At 44.1% G+C, this 21,515-nt stretch overlaps 1 protein-coding gene and 1 long non-coding RNA gene across 2 annotated transcripts; both read right to left on the bottom strand.

The window, feature by feature from the left end:
- Positions 1-1,866: 1,866 nt before the first annotated feature.
- On the bottom strand, positions 1,867-3,711 carry LOC137359252 (uncharacterized). Its single transcript, XR_010971480.1, has 3 exons — positions 3,593-3,711; positions 2,701-2,857; positions 1,867-2,430 (listed from the first exon to the last, which is right to left on the bottom strand). It is a non-coding gene; the product is annotated as an uncharacterized lncRNA (long non-coding RNA).
- Positions 3,709-20,881, bottom strand: LOC137359235 (deleted in malignant brain tumors 1 protein-like). The gene is made up of 6 exons (XM_068025295.1): positions 20,579-20,881; positions 13,127-13,444; positions 12,963-13,043; positions 12,600-12,874; positions 7,550-7,650; positions 3,709-3,724 (listed from the first exon to the last, which is right to left on the bottom strand). The coding sequence occupies exons 1-6, from the start codon at positions 20,601-20,603 to the stop codon at positions 3,709-3,711; spliced, it is 816 nt and encodes a 271-aa protein (XP_067881396.1). The 5' UTR covers positions 20,604-20,881.
- Between the last annotated feature and the right edge of the window lie 634 nt (positions 20,882-21,515).

A 21,515-nucleotide genomic window follows, 5' to 3' on the forward strand; every position in this document is an offset into this window, starting at 1 on the left:
CATTTCTCTTTTCTTACCCACTTGAATGGCGCTCTGAACCATGGTGCTGTGGTCAGTTCGCTCATCCTCCCTTCAGCCTGTGCCTTCGTCCACACTGGGAGCAGGAGCCTCATAACTATTGGATATGTCTCCTCCAAAGCTAAATTCTAGATCCCCATACTTGCCTCACTCGCAGTCACACCCTCCTGTCCCTAACTGCAGTCCAAAGTTGATGTAATTAATATAAGGGGCGCGACTGTCTCCGGAAGTACAGTGTCCAGGTAACTCTAACCCTCCCTGCTGTGTCACATTGTCCGCAACTCGGACTCCAGCTCATCAACTCTGAGCCGAATGTCCTCGAGCAGCCAACACTTGTTACAGATGTGGTCACCGTGGATCGCACTAGTGTCCACCAGCTCCCACATAATACAGCTACAACACATCGCCTCCCCAGCTATCTCTATTCTAATTAATTAATTTGGATGTTAAATACTTTAAATGTGAATTTCTTAACTGTACTCATCATCTGTAATCACGTCTCATCATTTAAACCACTTGGCTAATCAAAACAGGCACGGATGAGATACCCACCAATCACCTACCTGTTTTTCTGAGATGACACACCTCAGCTCTGACAGGTGGAGAGAGGTAGAAGGGATTCTCTGCCACAGCTTTTTATCTCATGCCGCCGCTGCCCTTCTCACGCAGGTCCACTCTCCATGTGCAGTGATAGCATGCGAAAGGATGACTTGATGTTCGCTGGTGTGATCATGGTCCAGGGAAATTGGGAAGATACGCCAGAGAGTTAGAGCTTAGGCTCCCCAAGGTTCTTTTCAGAAAACAACAACAGAGATCCCATTGTCAGCAGGTTTAATGACAATGTCATGGTTGAGAGAATGAAGTGTTGCAGATCACAGGGACATGGATCAGAGAGAGTAAAGGCGACAGGATTCATTTAATCATACCTGCCTCCATATTAACATAAACCTTAATTATTTTATTCCCTCCATGCCTCCTTAGATTAGATTTAGATTAGAGATACAGCACTGAAACAGGCCCTTCGGCCCACCGAGTCTGTGCCGAACATCAACGACCCATTTATACTAATCCTACACTAATCGCATATACCTACCAAACATCCCCACCTGTCCCTATATTTCCCTACCACCTACCTATACTAGTGACAATTTATAATGGCCAATTTACCTATCAACCTGCAAGTCTTTTGGCTTGTGGGAGGAAACCGGAGCACCCGGAGGAAACCCACGCAGACACAGGGAGAACTTGCAAACTCCACACAGGCAGTACCCGGAATCGAACCCGGGTCCCTGGAGCAGTGAGGCTGCGGTGCTCACCACTGCGCCACGATGCCGCTTTTCCCTGGTTCTGTCTTTGCTAAAAGTAATAATCTCAATCATTACATGGTTCTGAAGAAATCGCATTAACGTGCAAAGCTGGTGCTGTTTCTCTCTCCACAGATGATACCAGACCTGCTCAGTGTTTCCAGCATTATCTGATTTCAAGTCTAATAATGCTCGCCCTCTGCTGGTGGTTACAGGTGTTTCAGTCAGCCGACCAAAAACAAAAATCACCATCAGCTGGAGAGTCAGCACGATGTAGTCGTTCTCCCGACTGAGTAACAATTGCACACCACTGATGACGAACTAAAATACTTAGAATTAAATTGCAAAAACACATTAATTTCTGATCAGATTCTCCTGCTCTACCGCCATACTCCGGGATAGTGCAGCACAGTAAAACGACATTGTATTGTATCTAGGAATTGGTGTATATTTAGAACTTGAATCATAATATTGGAATTAATATTGACAAAGACACACATTACAGCTAAAACATGGAATCAATGTTTTTATTAATTTTGCATTATTTCCATTGTACATCAACACTTACATTATAAACTGCAGTAATTTGTCCACATCGAGTAGATGGCGGTGGAGGAAGCCGATACAATAAATGCAGATAAAAGAGACAGACCATTTATTCTTCGACAGACGTATTCTAAACATTCTTTAATAGGATATGAACATGTGAAACGGTTACAGAACGAATTTCATACCAACTCTTTATTGATAAGCAATGGATTTAATCTCTGTGTCAGTGTTGGTAATTACATGTGGAGGAATGTATCTCAGTATTTGTACAGACAGAGAAATGATCCGAAATCAATTCTGTTTGGTATTTTAATTAAACAGATTACGCACACTTTCAGAGAAAATATGGAGAAAAGCCAAATCTTGTTATTCCAACACCAAGTAATCTGGTGACTGATGAACGCAAAGTGATGCTTATATCGTGAAGTAAAGCACATTCAGCATGTTCACACTGTTGGAAATGTTCATGCCATTGTTTCAGATTTAACACAGAATATTTTCCACCGGTCTGTGATACACCTTTAGACATCATTTGCTGGATTTGAGGCTGACTTTTCAGCTGAAAGGATAACAGAAACGACTTGAGAGGGTTACAGCAATGCCAACCATCAAATAAACACATCAAATACAGTCGATGTTCTCTACTCAGAATATTGATGTTTCAATAATCCTCCTATTTCAATAGTAAGTACACAGAATGTTCTCTGCGATACTTTAGAATCACTGACTGCTGAAGACGCCATTCATTATCATATTAATATAAGAACCAGCCGGGACTGTACACTGTCAGCACAAATAAATGGAACAAATAATACAGCATTGGTCTTACCGGGTTTATGCAGATGTAAGATGTTGAACCGCACAGTCACTGCCCGTCATTGGTGGAATGTCTGCTGCTGTGAACGTGTCACAGTGAACATCCACATTGTTTTCAGGATTGGAGGGAACCAGCAAAGCTGTTTCAGTGCGGGTCTGGGAGTTGTATACTATGGAGAGAAAGATGATGGATTAATTATTGAACTAAAAGTGAGTTCAGTGCGGGTCATCTGTATAAGTGTCAATGAGGTGATGGGGACTGGAATTTGAATGGTTTCCAGCTCCATTCACAGTGTTGTTATTTTCCCGCTGGGTGATAGCAGATGAAGTGGATCTGCTGAGCCCGAATCAGGGTGTTTAGATTGAGCACCTGAAGGATTTCCAGTGAATGTGTTCATAACAGAGATAACGTCAGGATGTATTTTCTAAAATAAGTCCAGCATTTACTTTTGTTCAGAGATACAGCACTGAAACAAGCCCTTTGGCCCACCATCAACCACCCATTTTCGACTAATCCTACACTAATCCCATATTTCTACCACATCCCCACTTGTCCCTCTATTTCCCTACCACCTACCCATACTAGGAGCAATTTATAATGGCCAATTTACCGACCAGCCTGCAAGTCTTTTGGCTGTGGGAGGAAACCGGAGCACCCGGAGAAAACCCACGCAGACACAAGGAAAACTTGCAAACGCCACACAGACAGTACCCAGAATTGAACCCGGGTTGTTGGAGCTGTGGCTGCGGTGCTAACCACTGCACCATTGCGCCGCCCCATTGAGGAGACTAATTTGCTTTAATCACAACATGAATTTAAATCAATCAGCAGTCTGTGAGATCGCCGATTGGAATGAAATTCAAAGTAGAAACAGAGAGATGGTGACTGTGGGAGTTTAACTCACTGAGAGTGGAGAGATCACCGCCGGCACTTGTCAGTGTGAAGAGATCATCAGGAACACTGTCCAGCAACAAGTGACCATCCTGAGTGTCAATGGCTCCAGTCTGAACATCATCATAATCACCGGGGACCAGACCTGAGAGGAAATAAAAATTTTCACAAAAATCACATGGTAACACTGAATATTTAGAATGATATTGTTAGACGCCAATCTACTCAGGCTTGCCAGGTTTGACTGTGATCTTCAGCTGGAATGAGATTTGAGGCTGAAGAATGGTAGGACCATGTCGTGCCGCGGCAGTTGAGTCATCATAGGCCCGTCATATATTTTAAACGGCAGCCAGCAATCGATTGAAAGACAGGAGCACTGTGGGACATTGGGTGGGAGGACTGACAACTGGTCTGTTTGTAAGATGGCAGCAGTCAGAGCAAGGGTGGAGCCCATGTTTTCTCATGTCTCCCTGTACGTGTTCCTCCAAGCGGCAATGGCAGGAGGGAAGCGCTTTTCCCATCGGAACGGGTGGAGGAGGCCGGCTAGGCTGGCAGGCAGGGCCTGGCAGGAGATTGAGGAGGAGTTGAGCAGACGTGAGGTAGTCCCATGTAAGAGGCTTCAGTGCAGGAACAGGATCAATGCCCTGATGTAGTATGGCAAGGTGAGTGCAGTGCCTAACATTAAGCTGACAGCCTTAAATGTCACACAATATGAAAATGAAATTGGAGGAGGGGTGCCCCCACTCATTGGTTCAGATCCTCCTCCATCAGATCCTCCTCCAGCTCAGTGACCACCTCCCTGGTAAGGCATAATCTTCAGTGACACTGCTGCTCTGACATTTGCAGGAAGCAGAGCCTGTGATGGTAAACCCACTCGTGGGTAGCATCATCTGCACTCAAGAAGCTGCTTGCGTGCTACTGTGCTGCCCTGCTAATCCACACTCTGTTCCAGCCTCACGATTCCTGTCCCTCTCTGGGTGCAGCAGACCAACCCTTGGGGACTGCTGTTCTCTCCATCTCTGATGCTCCTCCACAATGGGAGATCTCAAAACAGGAGTGGATGACACCTATTGCAAATTGCTGCTCTCACTTCTCAAGCCCTTCATTGTTTTCATTTTATATACCTATCTTATAAGTCAGAGAGGATGCTCATTCTGAATACCTCTGTTGTGATCGCCAAGATCGGTCAGCCTCCAGATTGCCAGTACCGTGATTCAATATCTCTCCCCTTCCCTCCAGTGCCACAATGCTTTTCACAACCAAAACTTACCTTCCTCTGAACTTCACCTTGGTTATCGATGGCGAGTCTCTGAAACTTTTAGTCTCGCCCGCCTTTCACTAAATTGTGAATAGTTTGGCAAATTGCCATGAATTTCCTGTTTTCTTTGCTCCGTTATCTGCCCAGCATCTTAAAGTGGAGCCTCCACCCACGAGCTCGGTCGACTCGGGGAATATCACCTAACTGTGTAAGGACGTCAGGTTTCCTTTGCACCGCTATCCAGCGGCATTTTCACTCCCAGACTGTGGTCACTGTGGAACAAAATGCTGCCCTCCATTTAAAAGTCACGTGTATCCCATCGAATCACCCATCCAACATACACGCAAATTTCACATTGCACCGCCAAGACAACAGTGTCAGAAAAACATCATGAACTGAAAGTTTAATTCCATTATACTACTGGATACAATCGGGATGATTTTGTAGAAATCCAAATTATTTCTCCATTTTTTTAAACTAAACTCACTCAGCAAATCTCCATGTCTTCAGCAGCATCATTTTCGGGCGAGTGAGTTCTGATTGATTTAATTGTTGATTTTAGATATCAGACAGAGTGATGGGTTAAAAAACGTGATGGTAACAAGTAAAAATGTACCCACCCCGAATTCTAGAGATGTTCCCTTCAGGATATTCTGATCCAGGATCCGTGTCACCCAAACTGTAACTGGTGTAATATTCAATCTGATTGAGGGACTCAATGGAATCAGTAACTGTTAAACACAAACATGGATGGTTATTGGAGAGATTGATTGGCACGTTCGAATAAATAACATAATACCGTCATCATCTGGTGACAATGTCCTGGGACTTTGTATCTGACGTGATTGTGGAAAATTCATCACAGGGACTGCAGTGGTTCAAGAGCAACTAGGGTTGGACCTTAAATGTTGGCTCATACAGCGAGCCGTTAAAACAATACGCAGTACAGCCGGTCGGTCAGATTTCAGACATCAGAGCAGAGACAATAGTGTAAAACATAGTCAGTGAGCACAGTTTCTTAATCCAAAATCCCTCCACCCTGTCTCTTTCCCTTTCAGAGTCTCAAACGGCAGGTGGTGGGGCTCCAAAACCGAGCCCCATCCCGGATAATGGGGTAGAAAAGTGTGCAAGGAGGGCAATAACGGATTTGAAATTCGAGTCATAGAGTCGCACAGCATAGAAACAGGCCCTTCGGCCCACAGCGTCCATACCCACCATAATGCCTATCTATACTATTCCCCCTGCCTGTATTAATTCCACATCCCTCTATGCCTTGCTCATTCAAGTACCTGTCCAGATGCCTCTTAAATGTTACTACTGTTACACTCTCCACCACCTCCTCTGGCAGCTCATTCCAGATAAACACTATTCCTTGTGTGAAAAATTTTATCCCCTTTAAACCTCCTCCCTCTCACCTTAAATCAATGCCCTATAGTTTTAGTCACCCTTAACATGGGAAACAGACTCTGGCCAGTTAACCTATCTATGCCTCTCATCATTTTATATACCTCTATCATGTCCCCTCTCAGTCTCCTTCGGTCCAGGGAAAACAGACCCAGCCTATCCAATCTCTCTTTATTAATCAAGCGCTCCAAGCCAGGCAACAGCTTTGTGAATCTTTTCTGAACCCTCTCTAGCTTAATCACATCTTCCCTGTAGTGCAGCGACCAGAACTGCACACAGTACTCCTAGTGCAGCCTAACCAACGTTATGTACAACTGTAACATGACGTCCCAACTTTTGTACTCAATGCCTCGGCCGATGAAGGCAAGCATGCCATTCGCCTTCTTCACCACCCTGTCTAACTGTATTGCTACTTTCAGAGAACTATGTACATGCACCCCAAGGTCTCTCTGCTCAACAACACTCCCAGGGCCCTGCCATTCACTGTTTATCTCCTTCCCTGGTTCAACTTTCCAAAATGCATCATTTCGCACTTGCCTGCGTTAAATATACCATTTGCCAATCCCTTGCTCACTTTTCCAGTTGATCTATATCCTGTTGTAGCTTTAGATAACCTTCTTCACTGTCCACTATACCACCAATTTTGGTATCATCTGCAAACTTACTAATCATGCCCCCTGCATTCTCATCCAAGTCACCAATATGTATGACAGACAACAGAAGGCCCAGCACCGATCCCTGCGGCGCACCACTGGTCACAGGCCTCCAATCTGAAGAAGAACAATCCACTACCACCCTCTGCCTCCTATCACTAAGCCAATTTTGTATCCAATGTGCTACCACACCCTGGATCCCATGTGTTCGAACCTTCCGGAACAACCTACCATGCAGGACCTTGTCAAAAGCCTTGCTAAAGTCCATGTAGACAACGTCCACCGCCCTGCCCTCGTCAATCCTCTTGGTCACCTCCTCAAAAAACTCAATCAAATTCGTAAGATATGTTTTCCCACGCAGAAAGCCATGCTGACTATCCCTAATCAGACCTTGCCTTTCCAAATGCATATAAATTCTGTCTCTCAGAATCCCTTCCAATACATTTCTCACCACTGATGTAATGCTCACCGGCCTGTAGTTCCCTGGCTTATTCCTGCTACCCTTCTTAAATAAAGGCACAACATTAGCTCTCCTCCAGTCTTCCTGTACCTCACCCGTTGCTAATGATGATACAAAACTCTCTGCCAGGTCCCAGCAATCTCTTCCCATAGCCTCCTAGGATACACCTGGTCAGGCCCCGGAGATTTATCCAACTTAATGTGCTTCAAAACCTCCAACACCTCCTCCCTTGTAATGTTGATATGCTCCAGGATATCGCTGGTCCCTCCCTTGAACGCATTAGCTTCCGTGACGTTCTGCACGGTAAATACAGACGAAAAGTATTCATTTACGACCTACCCCATTTCCCGTGGCTCCACACATCGATTACCACACTGATCCTTAAGGGGAGCCTACTCTCTCCCTAGCTACCCATTTACTCTTAATATACTTATTGAATCGTTTAGGATTCTCATTTATCTACCAGGGAAATCGTCTTTGTGTGTTTTGTTGTAACCTCAGAAATTTATCTCAATGGTTAAATCGCTCCCTAAATATATCACAGGACAAAGCTTTCATCGATTTTCTAGTGTTGTTGCCCCAGTATCATGAAGTGGAATTTGTAGATATCATGTTAAGCTTCAGAATACAAAGTGTCAGAATAAGTTTTTTTGTAGAAACCACTGATTTCAGGTAAGGAGTTCCTGATGGGAACGTGTTTCTGATCCAGAAATCCAGTCACCTCGAGAAATAAAATCTGAGTCAATGTGACTGTCTCCTCCTGAGAGCAGTGATTATTTATGGTCTAGTTTAAATGGAATACAATTACATGAAAGTTACAAACAAACTGAAATAACGTTCTTTAACCATTCGCGATGGGTGGGAATCTTCCCAAACCCATTGCTCATCTTACTATACACACTGATATAGACACACTCGCACTGTGATAGGCCACCTTCACAGGGTGATAGTGAACGGATTTCTGACAGTGTTCAGTCAGTAAACTGACCATTAAAATGGGGTATTTAAGTGGAAGTGACATTTGTCTGGACAAAATTCGGTCTGAAATATAAAACACAGACCTGAACGCCGGATCTGATAGGAATCCTTGCCAGGTGGAATATTCTCAATCTCTTCATAAATTGCTTGGTATAAACCAGCCGGTGAACCCTTGCCACCAGTGACAGAACCTGTCAGATGAAGAGTAGGGAGATTAAAGTTTAGTTGCAAACCACGAGCGTTTAACAGTAAATTATCTGCGAACACATCCAAATCACAGAGATGCCGATAGTAAAGAGACAAAGCCAGGTATTGTGAATGCAGAGTAGTTTTGTTGTGCATATTTTCGGATAAGTCTATGTATCTATTTTTTTTGCATTCTCATATATTTACCTGCAGCAGACTGGGGACAAATTCAATCAAGTTTGTTAGAAACGATCTCCCCCTGACAAAGCCATGCTGAGTTCCCCGATTAATGCCTGCCTGTCCAAGTGGAGATTAATCTTGTTCCTCAGGATTTTTTCCAATAGTTTCCGTACCACTGATGTTAGATTCACCAACCAGTAATTATCTGGTTTATCCCTGCTACCCCTCTTGAATAATGGTACCACATTCACTGTCCTCAGTCCTCTGGTACATCTCCTGTGATCAGACAGGATTTGAAAATCTGTGTCAAAGCCCCTGCTATCTCTTCCCTTGTCTCACGTAACAGTATGTGGCACATCCTCCCAGGGCAGTACTGTGGCGCAGTGGTTAGCACCGCAGCAACCCGGGTTCAATTCTGCGTACTGCCTGCGTGGAGTTTGCAAGTGCTCCCTGTGTCAGCGTGTGATTCCTCTGGGTGCTCCGGTTTCCTCCCACATGCCAAAGAATTTCAGGTTGACAGGTAAATTGGCCATTGTAAATTGCTCCTAGTTTAGGTAGGTGGCTGGGAAATATAGGGACAGGTGTGTATGTGGTAGGAATATGAAATTAGTGTAGGATTAGTATAAATGGGTGGTTGATGGTCGGCACAGACTTGGTGGGCCGAAGGGCCTGTTTCAGTGCTGTATTTCTAAACTAAGCTATCTCATCTGGGCCTGAGGATTTATCCATTTTAAGCCCACTGAAACATCTAATACTTCCTACCTTTCAATGTTAATTTATTCAAGTATATCACAATTCCCTTCCCTGATCTCTACACCAACATCATCCATCTCCATGGTGAACACAGATGAAAAGTAATAATTTAAAACCTAATCTATGTCATCCGGCTCCACACAGATGGCTACTTTGGTCCCTAATCGGCCCTACTCTTTCCCTGGTTATCCTCTTTCCATGAATATACTTTAAAAACTCCTTGGTATTGTCCTTTATCTTGCTCACAAGTGTTTTTGCATGCCCCCTCTTCGCTCTCCAAAGTCATTTTTTAAGTACGGCCTGTGCTTTCTATACTTTTTTAGGGCTTGCGCTATTTTCAGCGCTCTGAATCTGTCACAAACCTCCTTTTTATTCCTTATCTAATCCTCCATAACCCTTGACATCCAGGGTTCCCTTGGACTTGTTGCTCCTACCCTTCAACTTTACGGGAATATGTTGGCCCTGATCTCTCCTATTTCCTTTTCGAAGGTAAGAGCCCATGGGATCCAGGGCAATTTGGAAAATTGGATCCAAAGTTGGCTTCGTGCCGGAGGCAGAGGGTGACGGTCAAGGGTTATTTTTGCGATTGGAAGCCAGGGACCAGTGGTGTACTGCAGGGATCGGTGCTGGGGCCATTACTGTTTGTAATGTACATTAATGATTTAGACGTGGATATAGGAGGTATGTCAGGAAGACCGCAGATGACACGAACACTACTGGTGTCATAAACAGTGAGGAGGAAAGCCTTAGATTGCAGGACGATATAGATGGGCTGGTAAGATGGGCGAGGGAGTAGCAAATGGACTTTAATCCAAAGAAGTGTGAGGTGATACACTTTGGGAGGACTAACAAGGCAAGGGAGTATACAATGGATGGTAGGACCCTAGGAAGTACAAAGGGTCAGAGGGACCTTGGCGTACTTGTCCATAGATCACTTAAGGCAGCAGCACAGGGAGATAAGTTGGTTAGGAAGGCATATGGGATACATGTATGTATTAGCCGAGTCATATAATATAAGAGCGGGGAGGTTATGATGGAGCTGTATAAAATTATAGTTAAGCCACAGCTGGAGTACTGTGTACAGTTCTGGTCACCACTCCAAAGGAAGGATGTGATTGCACTGGAGAGAGTGCAGAGGCGATTCACCAGGATGTTGCCTGGGCTGGAGCATTTCAGCAATGAAGAGTGACTGGATTGGCTAGAGTTGTTTTCTTTAGAGCAGAGAAGGCTGAGGTGGGACCTGATTGAGGTATACAAAATTGTGAAGGGCATTGATATGATAGATAGGAAGAAACATGCTCCCTTAGCGGCGGGGTCAGTAACCAGGGGGGATAGATTTCATGTAAGGGGCAGGTGTTTGAGAGGGGTATTGAGGAAGAAACTATTCACAAAGAGGATGATTGGAGACTGGAACACACTGCCAGAAGGGGTGGTAGAGGCAGTACCCCTCACAAAATTTAAGGTATTTTGATGAGCATTTGAAATGGGATAGCATGCAAAGCTAAGGGCCAAGTGCTGGGTAACGGGATTAGAATAGATAGGTGCTTGATGGCTGGCACAGACACGTTGGGCCGAAGGGAGTGCTTCTCTGCTGCATAACTCTATGACTCCATGACCTGATCTCGTGCTTGTGATCGTTTGCAAACTACTTCCAGTCTAGTCAAGTTACAAGGCTCGATCTTTTCAGCTTTATGATTGTCTTGTTACAGAGGCTGTTCTGGCCGGGTCCTTGGCAGAGATAACAGGTCTATGCTGTCCTAGCTATGGACTTTTTCTTATTCAGAGAGAGAAAGTGAGATTTTTCTATAAGAACTCTATATTATTATGAAAAGTGCTTTTTATTAAGAGGTCCATTTCTTATAATAAATCAGGAGTGGGTTAGATGGGTGAAATATGAGTGCAAGCGTTGTTTTGGAATGTCGAATCACCGCTGGTGAATACAGGAGGTCCTATACAAGTATCACTTGTCAAAATAACTGACAGGCCCGGTTAGACAACTCGCGATTGGATGCCCAGAGCCCGAATCTGAAGGGCAGGAATTGATACCCAATGGATGAAGGAAGATGAACAGTCAAATAAATAGCTGAATGCACAGCCCAAAAAATCAAATTATCTTCCTGATCCATTGTTACAATAAGTAAATTCTTCCAGAGTTTCATGTATTATGTGATGAACTCTCACAGTGAATGTGAACACTTCAAATCACTCTCCGTTTTGAATGTCACATTTTATTCATTCTGGAGCACCTTGAATGGAGAAAACCAGCAAAAACGACTGCAATGTATTTCTAACAAGGTCACCTGACAGTCCATAGAAAGCTGCATTGACCGAAAGTCTTGCAAGTATATGACATGAAATCTGCGATTTTCTGTTTGTTCCACGGTAAGATATGAGCCTCACCTCTTCTGATTGACTTTTTCTGTATAACCACCATCAGTGAGACCAACACACAGATTAGCAGGACTCCGAAGCAGACTGCAACTAGGATGGAAGTAGTTTTATATCCCTGTTCTTAATGACAAAAATAAAGAAAGGTTTAGCACAGACACAGTCCATCTTGTGTGATAAAATATTTGCAAGAAGTATTTAATAATTATATCCACTGCTTCCAGGCAATGAGTTGGGCTGAACATTCCCCATTATGTGGTGCACATTGCACCAGAGGAAAGTGTGAAACAATCTAAATTACAGAGACAGTGCCCCCATGTTTCTGATCAGTGCAGGACAGTTCAGGTACAGCCAGAAACTGGGATTAGCGGAATTTAAACTGGACCATTTGAAATATGCGGTGAGGCAACAAAATGTTCCAGTCAATGAGAACGTGCACATAGCATCTTCAGAAAATGACAACAATACCAATTCAACTAATACAAACTCTAATGCTAGCTGGACTATTAATAATGGTAAGTACCTGCAGATGTGGATGGGAAAGCAATTGGAGGCACATCGAACCCTATGGAATATATTGTACAAAAAGTTCAGGAGGATGAAATTTCAGCACTTTCCATTTAAACGATAAATACTGTTCTTAATTTCCCGAACTAATGAGTCAATTTAACAAAACAAGGTACCCTAACCCCACTCTCCAAACCCTGCCACCCTCACCGGAACAAATCACACTGGCATCTTCCTTGTGATCACAGTCAGATTGAGCCGGCGATGAGGAAGGACAGTCGGCCAGAGAAGATTCGCTTCCAGTGCACTTCACCTCATCCAGCCAGATAACACCGTCACCCTGAGAAAAAGTAGCTCCTCCGGGGGCCAATAGAGCGTGACCACAACCCAGCTGTCTGCAGACAACATTGGCATCGGACAAATCCCAGGAGTCATCACAAACCGTGCCCCAGCTGTTATTGCACAATATCTCCACTCTCCCAGAGCAGTTGGTGTTACCTCCAAACAGGCGCAACCAATGTCCAGAATCTGGCAAAGAGAATCAATTATTATTATTGATGTAGTATAAGACAGGAGTACAAGTCAGATAGTTGGTATAATAAAGAGGAAGTAGCACCTGGTGAAAGTACATGTTTACAATCATATTCTCGAATGCAGTCCTCTGATCGATGGAGCTGCTCCTCAGTTACTTTTGCTTCTGTTGAGAAGAGAAACATGCTGACTGTATCAGCCACCAATGTTTGAAATGACACTCACAGATTGAGACGTTTGTTGTGTTACCTGAACAAATAACCCCAGCATCCTCCCTGTGTTCACAGTTGTGTTTCCCCCACGGTTCTGTTTGACACTGCCAAAGGAACGATTCGTGTGAAATACACTCCATCCCACCGAGCCAAATGGGTCCAGATCCTTCTCCGAATGACAGAGTGTAATAATCGATAGAACTGAGGGGACCGCACTGTAACTGTTTACAGATCACTTCTGCATCAGGTCCATCAAGTCTCTCCGAGCACACTGTTCCCCAGGTGCCATTGTAGAACACTTCCACTCTCCCCTCACAGCGATGCTTCCCATTCACCAGCCGCAGCTCTTTGTGCTCTGTCAATGACACAAGAAATATCCAGATAGTTAGATTGATAACTCGTTGTATGTTCATACTGCACAGCTCAAAACTGATTTCCGGTAAGTATTCAAGAAAAGCGATAGAAAAACACCGGCAGCCCATAATGTATTAAAGAATAATCAACACGGGTTGAACAACAGAAAGACAAACAACGTTACTGAATTGTTTTGAGACGTTACAGAAAGATAACGGGGATAATGCAGTCAACGCAACATGCATGTTTTTTTTCAGAAGGCCTCCGACAAGGAACCACATCGTGAGATCATGACTGGGGTCAGAGCATGTGAAGTCAAGAGATCAGTGGAAGAATAGTATAAGACGAGCTACAAAGCACACTGTCGGGTTTAAATGTGGTAACCCAGAATGGCGGAAGGTGGGAAGTCGTGTTCCACAGGTCTGGGGTCACTGCTGCTCAATATTTACAAAAACGATTTTGACTTAGACAAGGGAGACATGATTTCAAAATTTCAGATGACAGCAATTTGGGGATATAGTTAACACTAAGAACAACAAATACGAAATACGGAAGACGTTAGTAAAAGAGCCGAATGGGCAAACAATTGCCAAATGAGTTGAATACAGATAAGTCTAAGGTGGTCAGTGTTGATAGGAAGAATAAAGAGGCAACGTACTTCTTGTAAAATAAGGATTAAAATGATGTATAACAGCAAAGAGACCTCGGGATACAGGGGCACTAATCACTTATAAAGTGACAGAAACCGAAGCTAGTGATCATAAATATAGGATGATCATGAACAAATCTAATAAAATATTCAGGAGAATTATTTTTTTTAGCTCGGAGTGGTTTGAATTTTGAATTCCGAACACATGCAATTGTTGAAGTGATGAGCGTCGATGCCTTCAAGGTAAAGCTGTATAGGTACATGAAGAAGAAAGAAGTAGGCGGATATGCAAAGAGGGTTAGATGCAGTGATATGGGGCGATACTCGTGGGCAGCATAAACACCACATTGACCAGTAAGGCCGAATGGCCAGATTCTGTGCTGTCCATTGTATGTAATTCGATGTCATATCTTCCCTGTGAAGCCATGTGCACAACACTACGGAAAATGGGCACATGGAAGCACCCTTACCTGAACACAAGATCCTCACATCTTCTTTATGAGAACAGTCGTGGTTACCCCACGATGCTGAGGGACATTCCCAGAGAAATGATTCGTTACCGAAACACTTCAGTTCATCCAACCAAACTGGCCCTGAGCCTCGTTCACAAGATGCCGGAAGTGCCAGGTCCAAGGCCTTTCCACAACCCAGCTGTTTGCAAACCACGTCAGCGTCCGCCAGATCCCAGGAATCATCACAGACTGAACCCCATATCCCATTGTAATAAATCTCCACTCGGCCAGTACATGGGCTTCCACCGTCAGACAGCCTTACCTGCACGTGGTCTGTTGGACAACAGTACAGGAGGATTATACTTTCAATAGACATTCACCTCATCACTCAATGCAACTCATTGCACCATCACCAGCTTTAAAACAAGACATGTTAAATGCGCCTGCGACAGGTAAATAAAGCTATAAAACAGAATATCTGTTTACACATGCTTCTTACACAGAATGTAATGAACAGAAATGTTTCAGATATCCTACTACATCTGGCTTTGACATGTTATGTTCTCCAGTTCCCATTTTATGTTTTGAACGCTGTGTACGTTGTTGTACAGGCGATCACTCACACGAATAACAATTAATTTATACCCATGTTTTATTACTGTATATGTTCGTTGTCCATGTATGTTACCCTTATCTGTTATCTTGGTCAGACATTTACTGTCATCTCCTATTGCCTTTATCTTGAATTGCAAGTGACTTGCATTTATCTAGCGCCCTTAACGTAATGCAGCATCCCAAGGCGCAGTACAGGAGTGATATCAAAGAAAATTTAACACAGAGCACCAAAGAATATATTAGGTCACATGACCAAAAGCGAAGTCAAAGAGTTTGCTTGTTATGGAGTATCTTGAAGCAGGGAAGAGAGGTTGACAGGCAGAGAGATTTAAGGAAGCAATTCTGGAGCGTGTGACCTTTGCAGCTTAAGGCACGGCCGCCATGGTGCGCAATTGAAATCAGGAATGCTCAAGAAGCCAGAACTGGGAGCTGTCAAAATGGAGCCGATTGCAAAGAGAGGAGCTGCGAGGCCAGGAAGGGATTTGAAAACAAGGATGAGAAATTTAAAACCGCGCATTGCTGGGAAAAGTAGGTCAGTGAGCAGAGGGCAGATGCCTGAGTGGCAATTGGTCGAGACAGCAGAATTTGCAGAGGTTGGAACTAGGGAAGCCAGCCAGGAGTACATTAGAATTATCGAGTCTGGAGGGAAAAGGGCAATCGACAAGAATAGATCACGGCAAATTCGGGTGATGTCATGGAGGTGAAAATAGACAGTGTTAATGAAGATATGGAGATTTGGTAGGAGGCTCACCCCGGGATCAAATGTAACACCAAGATTACAAGCAGTCTGCCTGAGTCACAGACAGTTGGTGTGGCGAGAAATGGAGTTGGCAGCAAGGAAACATGCGATGGGGACTGATGGTTTCTATCTTTTCAATACTGAGTTGGAGGAATTTTCTGCTGATGCAGTACTGAATGTCAGACTGGAATTCTGACAGTGTACAGGCTGTGGAGGGCTCAAGAGAGCTGAATGTGAGGTAGAGTTGGATACAGTGAGATACATGTGGAAACTGAGGCTCAGTTTGTGGATATCACTGAAAGGCAGCATGTAAATGAGAAATGAGGTATCAATGGATAGATCCTTTGGTGACACTGTAGGTGACTTTGCAGGAGCGGGAAGAGAAGACATTGCCGGTAACTTTCTGACTATGACTGCACAGATAAGACTAGAACCAGCTGAGTGTAGTCCCACCCAGCCAGGGGATAATGGAGAGGGGTTGGAGAGGAATTTCATGATCAATCATATCAACATTTGTAGACAAGTCAAGAAATAGGAGGAGGAAACGTTTAGATTTGTTACAATCACTTAGGATGACATTTGTGACTTTGATAAGAGTTATTCTGGTCTTGTGGTGTGGATAGAAATCGGATTTGAGGAATTGGAACATGCAGTCCATAAAAGATGAGCATGGATTTGGGAGGCGACAACACATTCAAGGACGTTGGTGAGCAACGAACAGTTGGAGCTGGGGCAATAATTTGCATGGACAGGTGGTCAATGGTTTCTTTCTGAGGAGAGGCATGACGACTGCTGATTTGAAGGAGAGGGGGCTGAACATGAAGAGAGAAAGAGAGAATCGTTAATATTGTCAGCTGTCATGGGACCCAGCAAGGGAATGTCTCTGTTCAGTATCTTAGTAGAAATAAGGCGCACACAGCAAGACGTGGATTTCATCAACAGCATAGGTTCAGAGAGAGCGTGAAGGACTCTAGGAGAGAAACAAGAAAAGCGAATTCAGGGTGATGGTGCGGGGTGGGGTTTAACAACTGATAGGAAGTTAGGCCCGGTGGATTGGGGAAGAAAGGTAAGTTGTGGAGGCGACTGAACAGATATTTTTGAACTTTGTGACAAAAAGTCTAGGAGTCCTCTCATTTATTTTTGGAGTTCAGGGTGGACGAGGCAGGGGAGTGGTTCAGGGGGAAGATTTATGATGGAGAAGATATGCTGCGCGTTTCCTTTGCCTTCCTGGATGATCATTGTCTAACGGGTGGTTTTAGCAAAGAAGAGCAGGACCCGATGATGCTTTATGTGATTGATCCATTCAGGATTATATTACCAGATTGTTGGCCAGATGTCACCCAGCCTTTCTGTTTTTTTTAAAATTCTTTCATGGGGTGTGGGTGTTACTGGCAAGGCCAGAATTTCTTTTATCCACCCTATATATTACTTCCAATTCATACTGGAGAATGTAACGTCCACAAGTTCTACCCTTGAACATCAGTCTTGCAATATGCAGTATCTTCGTGTAGAACTATGTTCCAGGGTCGTGTTGATTATAACATTATCATAAATCGATGTAATATTAATTGCATAACAGAATCACTTACTTTTGTAAGGATGGGACTCTGTCTTTGACAATGAAGACATTTGAGTAATTTTAGAGATAAACCATACGTCTGAACAGGGAATATGCAGACCTCTCTGTCCAGACAGGCTGCTGCTATTATGTTCAATGAGCAGACGAAACTTGTGAGGCATATTATCAATTGCTATTGTCTGTAAAATATCAATGATCTAAACTAACAATTATATCAATATATGACTGTTGGAGTGAACAAAGAGGGCAGAAAACAGGATCTCTCTGCAAAATGTTGGACAGGATCAGGAAGTGTCATTGGACAATTGAACTCCAGATGTGTAGACCTCCTGGCTGAGCAGGAAACCAGTATTTAATCTGGACGAGACAAAAATGATTGGACTAATTGCGTCAGGCACTTTGGGGAATAAGAATCAGGATGTGACCCATCAGATGGAGAAGTAGAAGACACGGAGAAGACACATGGCTTCTGTAGGCGGACATAAATGTTGGGTGGAGCTGGACATCTACCTAACTAAAGAACAAGATGACATACTCTACTCTGTCCATTGACTGAGTGTGTAATAACCATTCGGCACTGTAAACTTCTGACGTGAAACGATGGAATGTATTGAATGCCGCTGTATCCGAAAAAAATACTTACTGTAACCAATCGGTATTAAATCTGAATCATTAACTATCTCATATGTTGTAAGTTCCACTCTGTCATATTTAAATACATGTTCGTTGGAACAACCCCAAACTATCATTAGCGAAATATCAGCACGGTTTTGTGAAGGGTAGGTCGTGCCTCACAAACCTTATTGAGTTTTTCTCGAAGGTGACCAAACAGGTGGATGAGGGTAAAGCAGTGGATGTGGTGTATATGGATTTCAGTAAGGCGTTTGATAAGGTTCCCCATGGTAGGCTATTGCAGAAAATACGGAAGTATGGGGTTGAAGGTGATTCAGAGCTTTCGATCAGAAATTGGCTAGCTGAAAGAAGACAGAGTGTGGTGGTTGATGGCAAATGTTCATCCTGGAGTTTAGTTAGTGGTGGTGTACCGCAAGGATCTGTTTTGGTGCCACTGTTGTTTGTCATTTTTATAAATGACCTGGAAGAGGGTGTAGAAGGGTGGGTTAGTAAATTTCCGGATGACACGAAGGTCGGTGGAGTTGTGGATAGTGCCGAAGGATGTTGTAGGGTACAGAGGGACATAGATAGGCTGCAGAGCTGGGCTGAGAGATGGCAAATGGAGTTTAATGCGGAAAAGTGTGAGGTGATTCACTTTGGAAGGAGTAACAGGAATGCAGAGTACTGGGCTAATGGGAAGATTCTTGGTAGTGTAGATGAACAGAGAGATCTTGGTGTCCAGGTACATAATTCCCTGAAGGTTGCTACCCAGGTTAATAGGGCTGTTAAGAAGGCATATGGTGTGTTAGCTTTTATTAGTAGGGGGATCGAATTTCGGAGCCACGAGGTCATGCTGCAGCTGTACAAAACTCTGGTGAGACCGCACCTGGAGTATTGCGTGAAGTTCTGGTCACCGCATTATAGGAAGGATGTGGAAGCTTTGGAAAGTGTGCAGAGGAGATTTACTAGGATGTTGCCTGGTATGGAGGGAAGGTCTTACGAGGAAAGGCTGAGGGACTTGAGGTTGTTTTCGTTGGAGAGAAGGAGGAGGAGAGGTGACTTAATAGAGACATATAAGATAATCAGAGGGTTAGAGAGGGTGGATAGTGAGAGTCTTTTTCCTCAGATGGTGATGGCAAACACGAGGGGACATAGCTTTAAGTTGAGGGGTGATAGATATAGGACAGATGCCAGAGGTAGTTTCTTTACTCAGAGAGTAGTATGGGCGTGGAACGCTCTGCCTGCATCAGTAGTAGACTCGCCAACTTTAAGGGCATTTAAGGGGTCATTGGATAGACATTTGGATGAAAATGGAATAGTGTAGGTCAGATGGTTTCACAGGTCGGCGCAACATCGTGGGCCGAAGGGCCTGTATTGCGCTGAAATATTCTGATTCTAATTCTAAAAAAAAACATCGGTCGAGGCTTTCATTCTGCACAATACAACTTCCCCAGAACATATGCCTGCATTGACATGCTGCACAATGGAACTTTCAAGCATCTGGTCCAAAACATCTGTCTACTTTTATACAGAGCCTAATGAAACTTACACCAGAACAACTCCCACACAGCTACCTGCACTTATATACTGCACAATGGAACTGATTGCAAGCTCGACGCCGGATTTGATACCACAGCTGAGAGTCCAATTCTGTATTCTATTTATCACAAAATAGAGATCTTTCACCTCTATCATCATTCACCTCCCTTCCTGCCGCAGCCCATCTGCTGCTGAAATGCTCACCCATGCTTTGTTGTCTGTGGAACAGCATATTTCAATGTTCTCCCGGGTGATAACCCATCCTGCATCCTCCAGAAACATCAGCTCATCCAAAGCTTTGTCGCCTGCCCTCCATTAAGCCCCTCTCAGGAACGCCACTGCACTCACTGGTATCCCTGCTGCCAATGCATCGAGTTTTCAATTATGATCTTCATGTTCAGACACCTTCATGCTCTCCCCCTGCCATCAGTATAACCTCCTCCAGCCTGAATCATTTCGAGAGCTCTGCATTTATCTGAATCCAGCTTCTTGTACATCTCCCACTTCCATCCCCCACAACTTTCAGTCTAGCCTTTAACCATCTAACCACCCAGATGAGAATTTCCACCCCAAACATCTCTGTGTCTCCGCCTCTTCAAATCCAACTATCTGACTAAAAATTTAGTCACCCACTCTAACATCTCTTTGTCTGGCTCTGTGTCAGTTTTCTGTCCGATTACATTCCTGATAAACTCTTTGTGATGTATGTGTTTATTGAAAGTTCTGTGAGAAAAAAGTTCTTGTTGTTTAATTGTGTCCGTGTTCTCTCTCCCTGAACACCACCCCATCCATCCCCAGCTCCCCCACCGCCCACCATGCTCATCCCCTACCCTCAAATGAAATTACTGATTTGAGACACCCAGGAACAAGTAACCTGTATTATCACATTTCTCAGCAGATTAGACATTTCACTTCTTTGTTATTGTAAAAGCAGTGAAGAATTTGTTTACCTGAACACAGGACCCCAACACCCATACTGTCAGTGAGAGACGAATTCAATGTGAACAAACTGCAGTTCTGGAGCTGCAATTCATTTCCTCCACATTGGACATCATTCACCCAGATGGGTCCTTCACTCTTTCCGTCCTTTGAATAGTTATAAGCGGCTGTCGCTTCACCGCAGCCCAGCTGTGTACAGACCACGTTGGCATCATTCAGGGTCCAGAGTCTGTCCTGCAATCTCCTCCAGCTGCCGGTGTAGTAAATCTCCACTCGCCCATCACACCAGCTTCCCCCGTTAGTCAGCCTTAGTGACCAATTTTCATCTACAATATGAAACACAATGGTGAAATTGAAGCATAATTCACTGCCACCAGAAAAAGTATTAATTTTGATGGTTACTATTTCTGTCATCATTGTTCAGAAGGCGTGTCGGCAGATGTTGCTCACCATCATCTTTTCTCAGTAAATACATTTTGGAGACATACCGAGTAGCTTCCGCTGGTTAAACTGGGGGCCAAGGGTAAAATGAACTGGAGGTGAGCGCGGCACATACCGGCAATTGATAAGTGATGAGACCGAAGGGTGGGGCAGGGGCTTTAAATGGCTCCTGACAGATGACAGTTCCTTTCATCCCATATGGAGAGAAACAGACAAGTTTACGTTGCCACAATGCTTCCGATGACATCTCAAGTCGCCTCACAGGCAATGAAGCACTTTTGATTTGTAGTCACTAATGCTGACAGGTGACTGACCTGAGGGACTGAAGGTTGTCCTCCTGTCCACATGTACTGTTATGTCCTGCTCTCGCCCTGTACTTGAAGCATCATCAACGTTTCTTCCAATTTCTCCCCCTCATTTTCACATAGTCCATCTTCAACTCTTCCATTCCCTTCCTCAACATCTGTGTCTCTGATTCTGGGGACTCTCACAGTTATCTTGTCTATG

This window comes from Heterodontus francisci, unplaced genomic scaffold (assembly GCF_036365525.1).
Source record: "Heterodontus francisci isolate sHetFra1 unplaced genomic scaffold, sHetFra1.hap1 HAP1_SCAFFOLD_124, whole genome shotgun sequence".
Classification (NCBI taxonomy): Eukaryota; Metazoa; Chordata; class Chondrichthyes; order Heterodontiformes; family Heterodontidae; genus Heterodontus; species Heterodontus francisci.

What these genes read in the sequence shown, in the direction of transcription:
- LOC137359235 (XM_068025295.1), bottom strand. Translation starts at nt 20,603, where the DNA reads ATGGGTGTTGGGGTCCTGTGTTCAG. An exon ending in TGTTGGGGTCCTGTGTTCAG is followed by an intron (nt 13,445 to 20,578) that starts GTAAACAAATTC and finishes TGTCATTGACAG; the next exon opens with AGCACAAAGAGCTGCGGCTG. An exon ending in TAAACATGTACTTTCACCAG is followed by an intron (nt 12,875 to 12,962) that starts GTGCTACTTCCT and finishes TCTCTTTGCCAG; the next exon opens with ATTCTGGACATTGGTTGCGC.